The sequence below is a fragment of the Pan troglodytes genome, chromosome 13 (assembly GCF_028858775.2).
Source record: "Pan troglodytes isolate AG18354 chromosome 13, NHGRI_mPanTro3-v2.0_pri, whole genome shotgun sequence".
Lineage (NCBI taxonomy): Eukaryota > Metazoa > Chordata > Mammalia > Primates > Hominidae > Pan > Pan troglodytes.
Window position 1 is genome coordinate 136,178,567 of NC_072411.2, and position 19,068 is coordinate 136,197,634.

At 41.9% G+C, this 19,068-nt stretch overlaps 1 protein-coding gene across 3 annotated transcripts in view; it reads left to right on the forward strand.

The window, feature by feature from the left end:
• TRPM8 (transient receptor potential cation channel subfamily M member 8) overlaps positions 1–19,068 on the forward strand; it is a 91,507-nt gene that overhangs the window by 69,432 nt on the left and 3,007 nt on the right. For 2 of the 3 annotated variants that reach the window (XM_054679580.2, XM_063790885.1), the window contains 3 exons: positions 10,482–10,581; positions 11,698–11,731; positions 18,195–18,287. In XM_054679580.2, the coding sequence (XP_054535555.1) occupies positions 10,482–10,581; positions 11,698–11,731; positions 18,195–18,245 (185 nt within the window). In that variant the 3' untranslated portion in view covers positions 18,246–18,287. The remainder of the gene's footprint in view (positions 1–10,481; positions 10,582–11,697; positions 11,732–18,194; positions 18,288–19,068) is intronic. The other variant, XM_054679578.2, reaches the window with a different exon arrangement.

Consider the following 19,068-nt stretch of genomic DNA (forward strand, 5'->3'; position numbering starts at 1 on the left):
TGTAAAGATCAGGCCTCAGGCCAACCAATGAATTACTCTAGAGGAAATGTAGCTGAAGAAAGCACTGTAGATCTGCCGGGATAGCCTGCTTTGCAGGGAATGAACGACTTTTGGACAGATCGTGTAATAATAATGTAAATAGTATGTTGAACGGGCAGAATTCATGGGATAGTGTCCAATCATGACTTTGTTTTTGCTTTTCATTGTTCCCGTGAAATTTATTCTCTAGGAACCTTTAAATCTGACTCCAGCACGGTTTGTGACTCTTCTTAGGAAAATAGAAAATCTTACAATTGTCATATTTGAGAAAACATCATCTCAGTTTAGAAATAGGAATGTGTGGCCAGGCGTGGTGGCTCACGCCTGTAATCCCAACACTTTGGGAGGCCTAGGCGGGCGGATTGCCTGAGCTCAGGAGTTTGTGACCAGCCTGGGCAACACGGTGAAACCCCATCTCTACTAAAATACAAAAAAATTAGCCGGGTGCGGTGGTGTGTGCCTGTAGTCCTGTAGTCCCAGCTACTCGGGAGGCTGAGGCAGGAGAATTGCTTGAACCCGGGAGGTGGAGGATGCAGTGAGCCGAGATCTCACCACTGCACTCCAGCCTGGGCGACAGAGCGAGACTCCGTCTCAAAAAAAAAAAAAAAAAGAAAGAAAGAAAGAAAGAAAGAAATAGGAACGTGCAGTTCAATATATTAACCAGCCTATTAATTGCTATTCAGAGGTGAGACTCCTCCTCCCTGCCCCATTCCCAGCTGATGGAGCTGTCAGGGAGGGTCGGCAGTGGGCTGTTCCCTCTCTTTGCTCCCATTCACCAGCTGTGGGGACTGACCCTCCACAGCTGGAGCACAGAGGGACAGGATGGGAAGGGGAGCTGAAAGCCTTTTCTTAGTGATGCTGTTCTGGGCTGCTTCGTGCCCTCTGGCCTGGCGGATGTTTGAAACTGATCCTTGATTGTGTGGGCACTCAGGGGGTCCTTCAGAGAGTCCCTGGCTGTCACCTCTGACCCCAACTCCTAAGACTTGGCCATGATTTCTCTGGTGGCTGCCCCCTACCCTAGCCTCTGGTTTCCAGGGGTCCACCACACACACTCCACACACTAATGTCTTCAGGAAGGCAGCCATCAACCCAACGCATCCACACATCAGACTGTGGATCATTCTCTCTCTCATGTGGTCACCTAGCCCTCACAAACTGGGGTGCAGGCTGCTCCCCGCCCAGCCACCACTCCCTACCCCTGAAGTGGTAGCAGCTGTCAGCCATATGTCCTTTGAATGCAGGGAGCCAGCATCCAGCTCTCTTCCTGGCCCTGTAGGAAACCACATCAGGCTTGAGTTTCTCCCAGAGCCACTAAGCCAGACAATCTTCCTAGCCCCCAGTTATGCCTCAACCAGATTAAGCATGCAGGGAGGAAGGGGCCTGTTTTTACTTGTTTGGAGGTTTGGACACAAAAGAAAAGATAGAAAGGGCACCCCTGGCCTTTTTCTTCATCCCTTAACCTCAGACCTAAGCCAAAGATCCATCTCTGGGATGGGGATGTAGCTGTGGGGCCAACTCCTCCATCAGGCACAGTGCCAGGGCCCACAGGACCTCAGGGGCTCCTGAACATCTTTACATTTTCTTTCAAAACCAGAAGAAAAAAATGAGCTTTTAGATTAAAGAAAGTGTTCTCATATATATTAATGTATTTGTTTTACACCAACTAAGTCATAAAATATTTTTAATATATTTTTTCTGAAGGAAGGGACTCAGAATGGCAAATGTGCCTAGGGCCTAGGGTGACCATCTCGTTGTAGTTTGCCCAGGACTTCCCCATCTTAGTACTGAGAGTCCTGCATCCTGGGAATCCAGTTAGGGTGAGCAGCCTGCGCCCAACCAGTTAGGGTGCCAGCTAGTGCCCATCCAGTTAGGGTGAGCTGCTTGTGCCCATCCAGTTAGGGTGAGCAGATTGTACCCAGCTAGTTAGGGTGAGCTGCTTGTGCCCATCCAGTTAGGGTGCCAGCTTGTGCCCATCCAGTTAGAGTGAGCCGCTTGTGCCCATCCAGTTAGGGTGAGCAGCCTGTGCCCATCCAGTTAGGGTGAGCCGCCTGTGCCCATCCAGTTAGAGTGCCAGCTTGTGCCCATCCAGTTAGGGTGCCAGCTAGTGCCCATCCAGTTAGGGTGAGCTGCTTGTGCCCATCCAGTTAGGGTGAGCAGATTGTACCCAGCTAGTTAGGGTGAGCTGCTTGTGCCCATCCAGTTAGGGTGCCAGCTTGTGCCCATCCAGTTAGAGTGAGCCGCTTGTGCCCATCCAGTTAGGGTGAGCAGCCTGTGCCCATCCAGTTAGGGTGAGCCGCCTGTGCCCATCCAGTTAGAGTGCCAGCTTGTGCCCATCCAGTTAGGGTGCCAGCTTGTGCCCATCCTGTTAGGATGAGCAGATTCTACCCATTCAGTTAGAGTGAGCAGCTTGTGCCCATTTGCCCAGGACTATCCCAATTGTAACATGGGCATTTTTGCCTTCTGGGAACCTCCTTGGTTTCAGGGACTGCTGTTCACCCTTCTAGTCTTAACGGCCCTGTGTGCTGACAAGGGATGTAGAGTTAATGACTCGGGTTGGACCACGCTTTGGTACCTTCAGGATTTTCATTTTCAGTTTCCTTCTTGTGAAAAAAATAAAGGAGGGTCATTTTACGTCTCTAAGTGGATCAGTTATATATAATTATGTAACAAGTCACCCCAAAACTTGGTTTCCTGAAAGCATTTATTTGCCCATGATTCTGTGGGTCCCTCCTGGGGCAGGGCAGGGCAGGGCAGAGCTGGGCTGGGCTGGCTGCCTCTGTTCCTTGAAGCATCCAGTGATTGGAAGCTGGACCCCAGGCTGGCTGGTCTGGACATCCACACGCATTCTCACATGCAGTGCTGGCTGGCCAGCAGCAGGGAGTCTCAGTGTCACCACACATAGCAGCTGGGTTCCTGCAAAAAGCAGGTACTGCAAGGCCCCTGAGGCTGTGGCTCAGAAAGTCAGATGACGTCACTTCTGCTGCGTTCTATTGATCCAAGCAAGTCACAGGCCCACCCAGACAGAGCGGGTAGAGAATGTGACTCTGCTTCTGGGTGGGAAGGACAGCCTGCCCGGTGGGTGGAAGAATCCGTGGCCCTGTTTGGCCATCGTGGCCCTGTTTGGCCACCTACCATTCTAGGCATCACTGAGCTGAATGCGCCAGTCCTCTGAGAATGCCTCCCCCACCCAATGCTGGTTTATCAAAAGAAGGGGAGCTTCTCACTGCCCGTCCTACTCCCAAATTCACAGCAGAAATGCGTGGCACCCTTGGAGCAAGGTGCATGGGGGCTTACCTCTCATTAACTCACCTACCATACTAGACTTGGGTAGTTCGAGCAGTCCCACGTTATCTTTGATGCCTCGAACAATTTAGAACACAATTTTCTATGCCCTGACATCTGCAGCTGCATTCACCCCTGGAAAATGCTGAGTACATGGGCTGAACCCGGGGAGACTTTCCTGATCCTCACCATGCCCAGGCAGTTGCAGCAGATCTTTAAGAAAGAGCCGCTTCAGCATACTCTGCACTTAGCTGATTTTCTGTTACTACTGTTCCAAAATTGATATATTTTCACAAGTAATTTGAAGATTGTGTATGTTTTCCATCCTTGGAAAAAACCTTTCCTGAGCACATTCTTTCTGAGCAGCATCTGTGATCAATGTGGATTATTTATTTATTTATTTATTTATTTATTTATTTGTTTATTTTTGAGACAGAGTCTCGCTGTGTTGCCCAGGCTGGAGTGCAGTGGCATGATCTCGGCTCACTGCAACCTCCACCTTCTGGGTTCAAGTGATTCTCCTGCCTCAGCCTCCCAAGTAGCTGGGAGTACAGGCACCCGCCACCACACCTGGCTAATTTTTGTATTTTTAGTAGAGATGGGGTTTCACTATGTTGGCCAGGCTGGTCTTGAACTCCTGACTTTGTGATCTGCCCGTCTTGGCCTCCCAAAGTGCTGGGATTACAGGCATGAGCCACTGCGCCCTGGCCCTGTGTGGATGTTTTAAAAATGCATGAACTTGGCTCTAGAAAATGACCTTTGGCAATTTGGCATTGAAAAGGCTTCCTTGATATTTATAAATTATCCAGTTATCTTGTTACAGTCAGGGAGGAAAAATATCTTTTCCTCTACCTGTCTTAGGCTCATGGCTGAGATCCCTATAACAAAAGACAGAGTAACAAGAGGAAAGCATAGAAATTTAATATAAGTTTTATGTGACATAGGAGCCTTCATAAGGAAAGGAAGATCCAAAGAAACAACCTTTTTTTTTTTTCAGAAATGGTGTCTCGCTCTGTCCCCCAGGCTGGAGTGCAGTGGCGCAATCTCGGCTCTCTGAAACCTCCACCTCCCGAGTTCAAGCAATTCCCCTGCCTCAGGATCCCGAGTAGCTGGGATTACAGGCGTGCACCACCACGCCAGGCTGGTTTTTGTATTTTTAGTAGGGACAGGTTTCGCCATGTTGGCCAGAATGGTCTCGAACTCCTGGCTTCAAGTGATCCGCCCACCTCAGCCTCCTAAAGTTACCGGATTATAGGCGTTAGCTACTGTTCTCAGCCAAACTTGAACATTTTTAATAGTAGGTTGAATGAAGAGTGGAAGGTTGTGGAGAAATAGGATAGGGCAAACAGAGTATGATCCCATGGTAATAAACTGGGAAACCTAGCAAGGCCTATGCATTCACATTTCTCTCTGCATCCCTGTGTCTTTGGAGATGAGGACACTGTTTTTCCCTAGGTATAAGGAGTGTGCCTCTCACATGAGGGTCCTATGACCTGCTGTAGGGGAAGATCAGAAAATCCTTCCTAGGTGATATGACCTGCTTCTGGGGAGAGGGTCAGGAAAAGTCAGATCAGAGAGACCTTCCTGATTGTGTGGTTTTTCTTCAATTCTTTCAGTTTAAAATATTCAATATGCCGTGGTGCCATATTTTGAGGTAGTGTGTCCTAAACCCTATCATCACTTATATTCCGGACGGCCCCCAGAAACCAATGAAAAAAGTGCTCATAAAATGTCTAAGTAGGGGAACAAAAGTTAGAAAGGAACATCATTGAGTTCTGATAAATTTCAGAAGCAAGAGTCTACCAACCTCATTTCCTGCCACAGTCCACTTTGGCAGAGTTCTGTAAAACGCACACCACACTACCCACAGATCTAAATTGGAAAATTGAGTGAGCACAAGGATGGGTGGAAATTGTGCATAGGCAAGAAAAGCACAGCATGAAAAGGAGCGCCCCCCCTTAGCACCTATAAAAATAAATAGTGTAAAAGCAGTCCTCTTGCAGGAGGGGGTCAGTCCTGCACAAACATGAAGTCTCAGTTCTGAGGCTGCAGCCATGAACAAAGGCACATGGGCTGGGCCTGGAGGCCATCACTTGGTGGGAGCTGGACCAGAGGTGACGCAGATAATTTCGCGGAGAGCCTGCGATGCAGTGAGTGAGGGGGACTGGGAGAGCTGATTCAACAAATATGTGCCAAGAGCCTACCACATGATAGTGGGCCCTGGGGATTTGGTGCTAAATAAGCTAGAAGCTATCTGTGCCCTCGAGCAGGGCTCATGATCTGGGGGAGTGGGGAGCAGAGAATGAAAGTGGAAAAGCCTTAATTAAAAAGTGTGGGAAACACTAATTTTAGGGAATGTGCAGGGGGTTGTGATGGCCACAGAGAGGACATTTAAACCCTTGACTAGAGTGCATCAGGGAAGATTTATGGAGGAAGGGAATATTCAAGCTGAGACCCAGAAGATGAATTGGAATTAGCCAAGCAAAGAGGCAGAGGCTGAGATGGCACCACAGAGCGAGGAGTGGGCAGAGGGAGGAGGGAGTTAAGAGAGGTAGGAGGACAGGGGAGAGAAGACCTCAGGACTGAGGGTTGCAGGAGACGAGAGTAAGGCTTGGACTGTATCCTACAGCCACGTTTTAGCTCCATACGGTCCCCTTTCCCCTGCCCTCAGCCCACCAAGTCACAATGAATCCCAGAGGAAGGAAAAACTGTAGACAGGAGACACTACAGTGCAAGAAATGGTGACATGAACCATGAAACATACATCATGACACCTCTTTGATGACTGGACTTGTTTCCCTCAAGGCAGAAATGAGCAAAGAAACTCCCAGGGCTGGTGTGGGGAGACCCACAGATCACCACGTGGAATTAGGCTTCTCAGATCCTGATGCTCACTCCTGTGATTTGGGGAAGATGTTGGCGGAGGGGAGGGTCGTGAGATGCCTCCCCGCCTCCACCTGGAACACTACTGAAAAAAGAAAAGTCGCTGTTAGATAGGAAATTTGGAGTTAAGGGCAATTTGGAAGTGGGAAATCTAGGGGAGAATCCATTACATGTGACTAAAGGAATAGGGTTAGGTGGTCCTTCTCTCTGCTTTTTTTAAAAATCCTCATTCTACTGTTCACAGGTGTTGTGTCTTTCAGTGGCTGCTGGACAGCTGTTCCCTTCTGTTTTTTTCCTAAGGGTATTTGATAAAATGGTCACTGACTGCCACCACTGGATTCATGTTCCATAGAGGGCTGATTATGCCTGTGCCTTTAGTGTAATCTCAAATATTTTGAAGATTCAGAAAGTAAAAATATAAATTTTGCTAACCTAGACATGGTAATTGGTGGCAATTAAGAAAAATTTAACTTGCCAAGAAGCATCGTTTTTTGTGGGGTTCTTGAACTACTTAGAAAAGGAGACAAAGTACTCATAAATATTACTTTAAATATTGATCATAACATATTTCTGTGCTCTCCCTATAGCTGTGAGCCCCTGAAGTCTGGCTTTCAGAATATAAATGTATTCACGACCCCGAACTCGTGTCATGCCTTAAAGAATCATCATAGTCAACTCTTTTAACAGCATTATTTTAAGATGTTAAATGTCGCTTTGGGGATGTCATTAACGATCACACATATGTGATTGCTGTTCTTAATGAAGAAAGTGTTTTGACAATTTGGATAAGTTGCGTCTTTCTTTCCATCGTTTTGCCTTGAAAGACAAAGTGAGTCAATTCTGACTAAAAGCACAAAAAGTCTTTATATCAGGGAGAGGATTTGGAAGTTCAGATCTGGAATTTGACTCAAACATGGCACCCAGATACTAGAAGCACTTAATGACATGCCTCAGGACTCTCATTGGTTCTGTCTTGAAGCCATGTCATGGCTGGTGGCTATAGGACCTGGGAGAAGTCTTAGGGGGCCATTCTGTGCCTTCAGGTAACAGAAAACCTACAAGCGTCATACTTCTTTCTGAATGATTCAGGGGAGAAAACAAACAATGGATAAAAGTGAGGAAGATTTTGATTCAGTACAAAGAACAATGTCTAACAGTGTGGGCTATCTGGAAATGAGATTAATTGTTCTGTGGAGGTAGTGAACTGCTCATCGCTAGTGGGATTCAGGTTGAGGATGTGTGGGAGGAGGGGCTGCATGGGATAAAGGTCCATTCTCCAAAGATACATTGTACTCAGTCCCAGGATCAGGGGAATTAGGAAATTCAGTGTCTAAATAAGGACAAATCAGTACTCCAGATTAGGGGTGAGGTTGAGAAGGCAGGACGAAATTCATTACATTCCCCTAAAACTTAATTAATGATTAAGCACAATATGACTATAAAATGGAAACAAATCCCCCAATTTGGCCAGCAAATGAAAAGGGGCTTCAGCACAAGGAAGCCACCAGATAAGTCAGACATGAAAGAGTGAATTTGGACCTGTCTCCCAAGTGGGCCCCTGGGAGAGTGGCGATCTCATAATAACCAGAGAAATGGTGTGTTTAACTGTTGACATGATCCCTCTTCAGATAGTTTATATTCTCGGAAGAAACAAAGAAACACTGAGAATAGGAGACAACAGAAGGACAGGATCTTTCTCCACCCTCGGGTGGTGTGGTGGTAATGGGACAGAGAGAGCCAAGAGCCCCACTTTCTGACTGCAGACTCCCCAGGGTGCCTGGTCACTGCCTGCTCATTTGCTTCTCCTCCTTGGAGATGACTAATGCCTGAAACCGCAGCACTTGGAGGCTGCCAGGGCCTCTAGCTGGCAATTCGTTTCCTACATGTATTTTGCTTTGCCTCCAAATGGTGGTGACGTCATGGGTTTAATTCTGAAATTGTTCTTCTTTGGAGAAAAATGCGAGATTTTTCAAATGACTTTCAGAGCAGTAGAATCCAAAGTTTCACTTTTGGTACTTTTTTTGGTGACATCTTCAAGTAATAAAAATGTATGCTACACAGTAATTGCTTTTTCATAAAATGTATTATTTTGCATGATTCGGAAAGCAATCCATATTCATTATAGGACATTTGAAAAATATAGAAAAGCACAAATAAAGATGAAGAGCACATGTAACCCACCATCCAGAGGTAAATATTGTCAACACACTGGTGTTTATTCTGTTATTTTTGTGTGGGTGTGTAGTAATTGGATTGCTCTACACACACACATTCATAATCTAACTTGCTCATTTAACTAATAATACATTGCAAAATTTTTCCATATCCACAAATAACCATCTAATCTACATGACAATCTTCAACTGTGGAGTAGTATTCCAGCCTATGGATGCACCATAATTAATCAGTTCCTTGTTAAACATGTAGATTGTTTTGATGCTTTTGCTAGCATATAATGCTATGTTAAAGAGTTCTATGCATTCATTTCTGAGCACATGAATACTTTTTTCCTTTGAGTTATTTCTAAAGAGAAATTTCTAAATAAAGGGTATGCACCTCTTAAGTCTTTGTATATTGGCTGTCCCCCCTCCTCCACCTTCTGGTCCCCCATTACCCTAAGGCAGTAACAATTGACAGATTTGCCCCCTCGTATGGGAGACCTATTTCTCCACGTTCTTGCCAACATGGGATATAGTCATTATTTTACTGCTAATTTTCCAGTATGGTTAGTGAAAATGTGATGTCATCATTTCAATCAGCATTTCTTTGACTGTTACAGAGGTTGGTCATTTTTTATTTTTATTTTTTGGTCATTTGTCATCCTTGCTCTCTGGCTGTCTGTGTCCAGGAGTGTCTACCCTTTCCATGCTGATTTTTAAGCACTCCTGTTGGACTCTCTCATTGATTTTGTTTGAAGAAAAGACATTGAAACTTCTTTGTTGGGAAAAATACAATTCAAAAAATTAGTTAAGAATTATTTTGTAAAGTGAATAACCACACTTAAAAATAAATACATATTTGCTATGTAGAATTTGCTTAAATTGAGGCTGGGCACAGTGCCTCAAGCCTGTAATCCCAGAACTTTGGGAGGCCAAGGCAGGTAAACCACTTGAGGTCAGGAGTTTGAGACCAGCCTGGCCAACGTGATGAAACCCCATCTCTACTAAAAATATAAAAATTAGCTGGGTTTGGTGGTATGCGCTTGTAGTCCCAGCTGCTTGGGAGGCTGAGGCAGGAGAATCGCTTGAACCTAGGAGGCTGAGGTTGCAGGGAGGCAGAGGTTGCAGTGAGCCGAGATTGCACCACTGCACTCCAGCCTGGGTGACAAGAGCGAAACGTCATCTACACACACACACACACACACACACACACACACACACACACACACACACAGAATTTGCTTAAATCCAGCCATGTGCATATTGGTTCTGTCTTTGACCGCCAATTAATTCTTTTTAAATCCAGAGAAATCTTATAATTATTCCTAAACTCTAACATGTTGATGAATACATTTAAATGGTAACTCAAAAGTTAAAAACAACATAATTTTATTCCAAATGGACACCTGTGTGAGCATATGTGCTCTCTTGTCCCCGTGAATTTGTGTGGAGGTTTGACGTCCATTGCATTCGTACCTGAAATATAGGTGACATGTGGATCTGTCCTTTTGTTTTCCTGTCTTCTGAAAGGCTCAGGCACCATAAGAAATTGAACTAAAAATCTTACTGGAATATGTCCCAGAACAATCTTACGGCATGCCCTATCTTAGGTGAACTTTCTTTGAGGTCCACAGCTCATGTTTCAGAAGGACAGGAACAATGCCTCGGGCTTATTTTCCTCTCCTCCAGAGCTCCTACCCCAGTTTTAGGTTGAGAGTAAGTACACAATTCATCAGCAATTATCCAGCTGAATTGTTTAGCATTTTTATGTCATCAAAATGGAAGAAGAGCACATATCAAATGTGAGAACTAAATTCATTAGTGGAATGATTTTGCTAAGTCACAAAACACACAGATAGGATTTGGATCGATTATTTAGAATAAAGATTGCATTCCTATTTCACACAGGCAGCTCCAATTCTTCATTGTTAGGAGAAAGCCATTACTATTCCATCACTCTGATGCTGTCACTAGGAAGTAACATCAGTCAAACCAGCCTGTGCAGGACGAATCTCATTCTTAGTTCTAGAGTCTCACAAAATGCCTTAGAAGATCTTAATTTAGGAAGCAAGGGGCAAATGAAACAATTTGAATGTTTTCTTTTTCTCATTATTCAAGGTTTCAAAAATGAAGACAATGAGACTCTGGCATGGGAGGGTGTCATGAAGGAAAACTACCTTGTCAAGATCAACACAAAAGCCAACGACACCTCAGAGGAGTATGTCAGACATCCCTTTCTGCTTTGCAAGGCTCCCTCTGTAGACATAAGCCCATAGAATGTAGGCAGCTTATTTGAGCAAACTCAGTAAAGAGCATTTTCAACAGAGAACAATACCACCACAAAGATATTACCTGGGCAATTGAAGATGACAAACGCGTAAGTGTGTGCCAGCCTTTGGAGAAGGAGAAAAAACACCCACCTACTATCCCAATTGCCCTTCAAGGCCCTGGGAGAGAGAGAGGTATTTGGAGCCTGCAGTGCAGGGCCATGGAACTAGGTAACAAGAGGGTGGGTCCCCTGCTGCGGCCGCAGAGGTGGGTTCTGGCAAGACTCACAGGTCATGGGCCATTGGCATTATCTTGCAAGTGCCACACACCTATTTATCTTTGTGGTGAAGAAGTACAGAGATTAGAAGATAGAAAAACCATTTTGTTGATCTGTTACAGGCTGCCCATGAAAAATCCTGAATTCATTTATGAATCGCATGAAGCTGTTATAAAATCCATGTGATTAAGAAATACGTTGATTAAACATCTTATAGAAATAGATAAGTCATAGCTAAGTCTGTAGGTGGCCCAGAAGTAATGTGTTGTGAAGTCTATAGAGCGTGCTCTTATTGTAAATGTTAACGTTCTTCACTGACAGCTGTCACTCTTCCTGAGGGTTCAAAACACACCTCAAGTTTCGCTCTAACAAAATATGAGTATATATAAGCACAACTAATACCTTTGCTGGGTTCAGTACAGCTGTTGAAAGAAGCATGGGATGCTCATTCTAACAACAGAGATGATGTCATAAGCTCTCCTCCGTCCCTAGACTCTGAGATCTAGGTTTTGCAAGGGACACACAGACTTACAAGTCCTTTTTCACCGCCTTGTCAACAGCAATAGCATTTATGTGCTGCACTTCTAATTGTGATGAGATAAAATTCTGCTTTGTTTGGGTACTAAGAAGAAAATCAGAAAGGTAAATGCAGCTGATTCTTGATTTAGCTAAGAGTGAAAATGACTTGTATTCTGTACTTTAATTTAAAAGACTGCAAAATGGAGCCTAATAGCCCTCTCTCAACTGTTTTTCTCTTGTTCACTTTCTTTTTCATTAACTTCTTTGCAGAATGAGGCATCGATTTAGACAACTGGATACAAAGGTATGGTTCTGTTAATAGTTTGGATTTTTTTTTTTTTTTTTTTGGTCACTAATACTTTGAGCTTTCAGCTAGAGGCCAGTAGTTGTGGTAATAAAAGAAGTTATATTCAGCTTTCTTAATTCACTGTCTAAGAGCAGGGTGCTGGAATGGTATTGCTTCTCATGCTCTAAGCATCTCCCAGGGAAGAGTCTTGAAGTCCCACTTCCATGATGTCCAAAATCTTTTCTGTCTTATCCGACTCAGGGCCCCCTCTTCTCTTTCTTTCAGCTGTGGAGGCAGGTGAAGATGCTTACAATTATAGGGAACATAAGGAAGGCTCAAAAGAGCTTTTTGGGAGCCAGTGTGCCTTGATGCTAGTCTTTGCTGCCACTCTGATTCGTTGCCTGTTTTATTTGGAGGGCATTGGAAATGCGTGAGTACGCATATGAACACCAGGCATAGAGTGTGTCTGCCCTCACTCTGAGCTGGGTAGCTGAAATTATAATCAGGTTCAAATCACAATCGATTCGTATATGCTAGATCCCTGCTAGGCTCTGAAGAGGAGATGATATTTGGTATTCTATCACGTTAGTTTGAGAATGGCATCCCGGATGATGACATTCATAGACCTCCCAGTGTTGTGGCTGTTCGGTGGGTAGACAGGACCCCATCTGGTTTGGCAAAATCTCCACCACCCAGTACCTTGTCCATAGTAAAGCCTTAATAAATGTTTATTGAATGAATAAATGAACAAAAGGGGTCCCTTGCAGAGCTCTCATATAAGAATTTATCTGTTTACAGTTTCTTGTTTATTTATTTGTGTTGTTTACCCTCAACATTTAAAAAATCTAGGCAGTAGTTGGCAGCTGTGAAGGCCCTAAGTCTAGAGAACCATGGGTTGTTCTAAGCAGCTGAAATGAGGGGCAGCATGAACCAGAAGAGAGCCCAGTGGGAAGAAGTGGGGGAGTCTGGGTTATTCTGCCTGGGAACTTGCTTGCCTCTTTATAGAGCTGGATTTTATTCCCATGCAAGGGAAGGCTCGGGGAGTTTTAAAACCCAAGAGGGACCTATCTGGAATCCTCCTTTCACAGTGCTCTCTGAGTGATCAGAATGGTTGTGGAGGAGAGGCTCCAGCAATCTGGTTGGGGAGTTAGATGCGCTGGGAACTCTTCTACGTGGTGTGTTTGTAGAGAAAACAGTCTATTTTAGTTTGTTTTGTTTTTTACTTGAGTTTATTTGGGGTTACTTCGGGGGGAGCTAATGGAAAGCCATCTTAGGGTTTGGGCAAAAGCTTCCCCAAGCCACACCTTGGTCCTGACCCTGCTGTGGGACATGCAGAGAGTGGACAGAGGAGGGCAGCAACAGTGGATGCAGGAAGAGAGGGACAGGGTGCAAGCCTTGGCCCCAGCCTGGGCCCTGGGTCAGAGGAGAGGCGGTAGAATTGTGGATACCGCCGACCTGACTCCTAGGGTCCAGGAAGTTCGTCAGCCTGGATCCCCACTGCACAACGCAGAGCCTCGGCCATCACTCAGGAGGTCCCACCGCCTCCCTCCCCTTCTCCCTTTCCCCCTGCTCCGTCTCTTTTTTTAAAATTTCCCCCTCTGTCCTCTTACTTCCCCTTCTGAACAACTAAAAAACCCTCCTTCTTTTTACTCACACAGAATTTTAGGGATAATCTTTTGTTTCTCAAGAAAGCTTCTGGAGTCTTTTAAATTTATTTTTAAACAGCTTTATTGAGATATCATTGACATATAAAATTATATATATTTAAAATGTACAATCTGATGCTTCGATGCATGTATACATTGCAAAATGATCACTACAACCCAGCCCAGCTAATTAACATTGTATTACTTCTACATATTTACCATCTGTGAGTGTTGTATGTATGTGTGAGGGAATTAGATTAATTTAAAATCTCTCCTCCTGGCAAATTTCGTGGGTACAATATTGTTAACTATTGTCACCATGCTGTACAGTCGATCTCTAGAATTTATTTATCTTGCGTAACAGAAACTTTCTGCCCTTTGACCAATATCACCTTATTTGCCCCTCCTTCTTAGCCCCGGCAACCACCATGCTACTCTCTGACTTGATGAGTTTGACTCTTTTAGATTTCACATATAAGTGAGATAGTGCATTATTTCTCTTTCTGTGTCTGGCTAATTTTGTTTAGCACAATGTCCTCCAGCTCCACTTACGCTGTGGAAAATGGCAGGATTTCTTTCCCTATTTTAAGGCTGAAAAATATTCCATTATAGGTATGTACCACATTTTCTTTATCCATTGATCTCTTGATGGACATTAGGTAGTTTCCATATTTTGGCTATTGTGAATCATGCTGCAGTGAGAATGGCAGTGAATGTGAGAATGCAGATATCTCTTTGTGATCCTGATTTCAATTCTTTTGGACCTAAACCCAGAGGTGGGATTGCTGGATCATATGATAATTGTATTTTTATTTTTTTGAGGAACTTCTATACTGTTTTCCATAATAGCTATATCAACTTACCTTCCCACCAATAGTGTACAAGAGTTCCCCTTTTCCCACCTCCTTGCCAACACTTATCATCTGCCTTTTTGATAATAAGCATCGTAACAGGTGTGAGGTATGGTCTCATTGTGGTTTTGATTTGTATTTCCCTGATGCTTAAGTGTTGAGCACCTTTTTATATACCTGTTTGACATTTGAATTTCTTCTTTTGAGAAGTGTCTGTTTAAGTTTTTACCCACTTTTTAATCAGTTTATTTGTATTTTTGGTATTGAGTTGTATGAGTTCCTTATGTATTGTGGATATTAGGTGCTTACTGATAAATGGTTTGTAAATCTCTTTTTCCCACTTCATAGGTTGCCCTTTTATTTAATTTATTGCTTCCTTTGTTGTGAAGAAGGTTTTGTTTTACATAATCCCACTTGTTTGTTTTTGCTTTTCTTGTCCTTGCTTTTGGAGTCATATCCAAAAAAATCATTGCCACGACCAGAGTCAAGAAGGTTTTCCCCTATGCTTTCTTCTGGGAGTTTTACAGTTTCAAGTCTTATGTTTAAGCCTTTGATCCATTTTGAGTTGATTTTTGTGTATAGTCTGAGATAGGGGTCCAATGTTATTCTTTTACGTGTGGATATCCCGTTTTTTCAACACCGTTTATTGAAGACTTTCCTTTCCCCACTGATGCCTTTGGAGAAATCAGTTGGCTATAAATATGTGAATTTATTTCTGGGCCCTTTATTCTATTCCATTGGTCTATAGTCTGTTTTTATGCCAGTACCATACTGTTTTGATTACTTTAGATTTGTAATATAATTTGAAGTCAGGAAGTGTGATGCTTCCAGCTTAGTTCTTTTTGCTCAAGATTGCTTTGGCTATTCAGAATCTTCTGTGGTTTTATATAATTTTAGGATTTTTTTTCTATTTCTTTAAAAAATAGCTCATGGAATTTTGATAGGGATTGCATTGAATCTGTAGACTTCTTTGAGTAGAATGGATATTTTGGCAATATTCATTTTTTCAATCCATGAACATGGGATGTTTTTCCATTTATTTGTGTCTTTTAAAATTTCCTGGCCGGGCACAGTGGTTCATGCCTGTAATCCCAGCACTTTGGGAGGCCGAGGCAGGTGGATCACGAGGTCAGGAGATCGAGACCATCCTGGCTAACACAGGGAAACCCCGTCTCTACTAAAAACACAAAAATTAGCCGGGTGTGGTGGCTGGTGCCTGTAGTCCCAGCTACTCTGGAGGCTAAGGCAGGAGAATGGCGTGAACCCGGGAGGCAGAGCTTGCAGTGAGCCGAGATCGCGCCACTGCACTCCAGCCTGGGAGACAGAGTGAGCGAGACTCCATCTCTTAAAAAAAAAAAAAAAAAAAAAAAAGATTTCCTTTATCAATGTTTTATAATTTTCAGTGTACCAGTCTTTTACTTCTTTGTTAAATTCGTAAGAATTTTATTCTTTTTGTTACTTATATTAATGGATTGTTTTCATAATTTCCCTTCTAGATAGCTCTTTGTTGGTGTATAGAAATGCCATTAATTTTTATATGTTGAATTTGTATCCTGCAAATATACTGAATTTATTTATGAGTTCTAACAGTTTTTTTTTTTTTTTTGAGACAGAGTCTCTGTCGCCCAGGCTGGAGTGCAGTGGTGCAATCTCAGCTCACTGCAACCTCCGCCTCCTGGGTTCAAGCGATTCTCCTGCTTCAGCCTCCTGAGTAGCTGGGATTACAGGCGTGCACCACCATGCCCAGCTAATTTTTGTATTTTTAGTAGAGATAGGGTTTCACTATGTTGAGAAGGAAGGTCTCCATCTCCTGACCTTGTGATCTGCCTGCCTTGGCCTCCCAAAGTGCTAGGATTACAGGCATGAGCCACCACGCCCAGCAGTTCTAACAGTTTTTGTGTGTGTGTGTGATTGTGTGTGAGTGTGTGTGTGTGTGTAGTCTTTAGGGTTTTCTTCATATAAGATTATGTTATATGCAAATAGAGATAATTTTACTTTCTTCTTTGTTATTTAGATGCCTTTTCTTTTCTTTTTTTCTTGTCTGATTTCTCTGGCTAGAACTTGTCATGCTATGTTAAATAGCAGTGGTGAGACTGGGCATTCTTGCCTTATTCTTGATCTTAGAGAAAAAGCTTTCAGTTTTATCCCATTAAATATGATGTTAGTTGTGGGTTTTTTCATATATGGCCTTTATTGTGTTGTAGTAAGTTCCTTCTATATCGATTTTGTTGAGAGTCTTTTTTTTTTCTTTTATCATGAAAAGACCTTGAATTTTGTCAACTACTTTTTCTGTGTCTATTGAGATGATCATGTGGTTTTTGTCTTTCATTCTGTTAATGTAGTGTATCGCACTGATGAATCTTCATATTTTGAACCACCCTTGCATCCCAGGGCTAAATACCCCTGGGTGGTGGTGTCTCCACGGATCCTTTTAATATGCTCTGAAATTCAGTTTGCTAGTATTTTATTGAGATTTCTGTATCTATGTTCCTCAGAAACATTGGCCTATAGTTTTCTTTTCTTGTGTTATCTTTTTCCGGCTTTGGTAAAAGAACAATGCTGGCCTCACACAATGAATTTGTACTTGTTCCGTTTTCTATTTTTTGGAAGAGTCTAAGGTTTGGCATTTGTTCTTCTTTGACTGTCTGCTAGAATTTACCAGTAAGCCATCTGATTTCCCAGTAAGCCATCCTGGGCTTTTCTTTGTTGAAAGCTTTTTGATTGCTGATTTTCGTTTTCTTCATTTGTTGTTTGTCTGTTCAGGCTTTGTATTTCTTCTTGATTCAGGTCTTTGTAAGTTGTACATTTCTGGGATATTTCCATTTCTTCTAGGTTATCCACCTTGTTTGCATATAATTGTTCATACTAGCCCCTTCTGATCCCTTTCATTTCTATGCCCTCTGTTGTAAGGTTGTCTTTCTCATTTCTGACTGTATTTATTTGTATCTTCTTCCTTTTCTTAAAAGGTTTGTTGATTTTGTTTATCTTTTCAAAAAACCAACTCTTACTTTCAATGATTTTTTTCCCATTGTTTTTCAACTCTCTTTTTTTAAAATGTATTTTGCTCTTGGAGTTTTTGCTCTACTTTAAACAGCTTACTAAAGTCATTTTACTATTAACAAATACAAGTCTCTCTCAAAAGTTCCTATAGGGAATACAAAATTTCCCCATCTCCTTATACCAGAAAACAAAGTTATTTACAATTCATCTTAAGTCTGTAAGTATGGATCTTACTATGCCTTATTTATTTTAGGAAGCCATTAGCACTTATAGTTTCATTTTTTTCTTTTATTTTTAAACAGGTAAAGTAAAAGGTTACTACTGGAATTAAGCTCAACTTACAGATTTTTTTCTTGAGTGAGTGATAAAGCAAATTAGAAACCAAACTGTACAGAAATTGCTTTTAGCAAATGTAGTAATATGACATGTAATTTAAAATGACTTCATGTATCTTTTGTGATAAATTTGTGAAACATGCATGGATCAAGATTAATTTCATTATGCCGCTTACTTAAATTGTCTGCTGTTTTTGTGTGTGTGGGGAGATCTTTTATTTGCAAAAATTTGATTTCTTAGTATCACATTATTTTTATTAGTATTATACTTTTACCAAAGCAAAACTTAGTGTCTTATACTTTTATTAATGTTAGTTACATAGAACATTATTCTTTTTACATATTACTAGTTTGTATTATTGCAATCTATTATTTCTGTTTGGGAGCACTAATGATTTGGATCTGAGTAAAGTTAATATTAATTGGTTTACTAATTGGTTACTAATTGCTAGTGATATGATTTCAGAAAGTAAGCAATGATCAGGATCTGAAATATCACATGCCACTCTCATTCTGCCTTATTTTAGATGTGCCATGCTTGCTATTTAGTAGACATGTCTGTTTCTTAGAAAAGGCACAGAGCGATAATTTAAAAATGAAAGTTGGAAAATTTATCTTAAGATGAGTTCTATTTTTTTCTCTTTCCAAGCTTAATGATCTCAAGGGTCTTCTGAAAGAGATTGCTAATAAAATCAAATAAAACTGTATGAACTCTAATGGAGAAAAATCTAATTATAGCAAGGTGAGTCATTCTAATAGCTTTTTACTTTGCTCTAAAGATTTGCATCTTTTAAGACTAAATTAAAATCATGATTTTTTCCTCAGTTATTTTATTTCCATAAATTACCAAATTTGAAAATAATGCATTGTGCAAAAAAAAAAAAAATACAGAGATAGAGAAAGAACAAGTTGAAGTTCCTCCTCACATTACCCTCCCTACCAATTTTGCTGCCCACACCAGGGATTAGCATTGCTAGGGGCAGGGTGTAAGTATCTTGTCCTGTAGGACCTTTTAAAACACTTGCAACCTATGCAGCTATTTTGGCATGAATTGAAACAAGGTCACACTGTTCCAAGTTCTGTTATTTTTTGATCTTCCTTAATTCTGTATCATGAATGTATTTACAGATCAGCACCCAAAGATGTCTTATTCTCATGATATTATATTTATTACTATGAATATACAAATATGTTAATCATCTTTTTACTAACAAAAAATGTTTTGGTGAGGCATTCAAGGTTTTTAACAATAACTCTTTTGCACAATAAAAATGCAATTCAATTAACTGGCAAAATTGAACCCAAGGCTTTGCTCCATGGTCTTACCGTTTGCTTTTATTATGTTTTCTCATTACCTGTCCAAATCTTGAAACCAAATGTTAAGAATGTTTTATGGACATGTCAAGTTAGGAAAAGAACAGCAATGGGCATTCCACTGGATTAGAATTTTTTTTTTTTTTTTTTTTTGAGAAAGCAAATTGCAAGGAATGGAAACATAATTAAGAATTCTCTTCTTTCTCCTT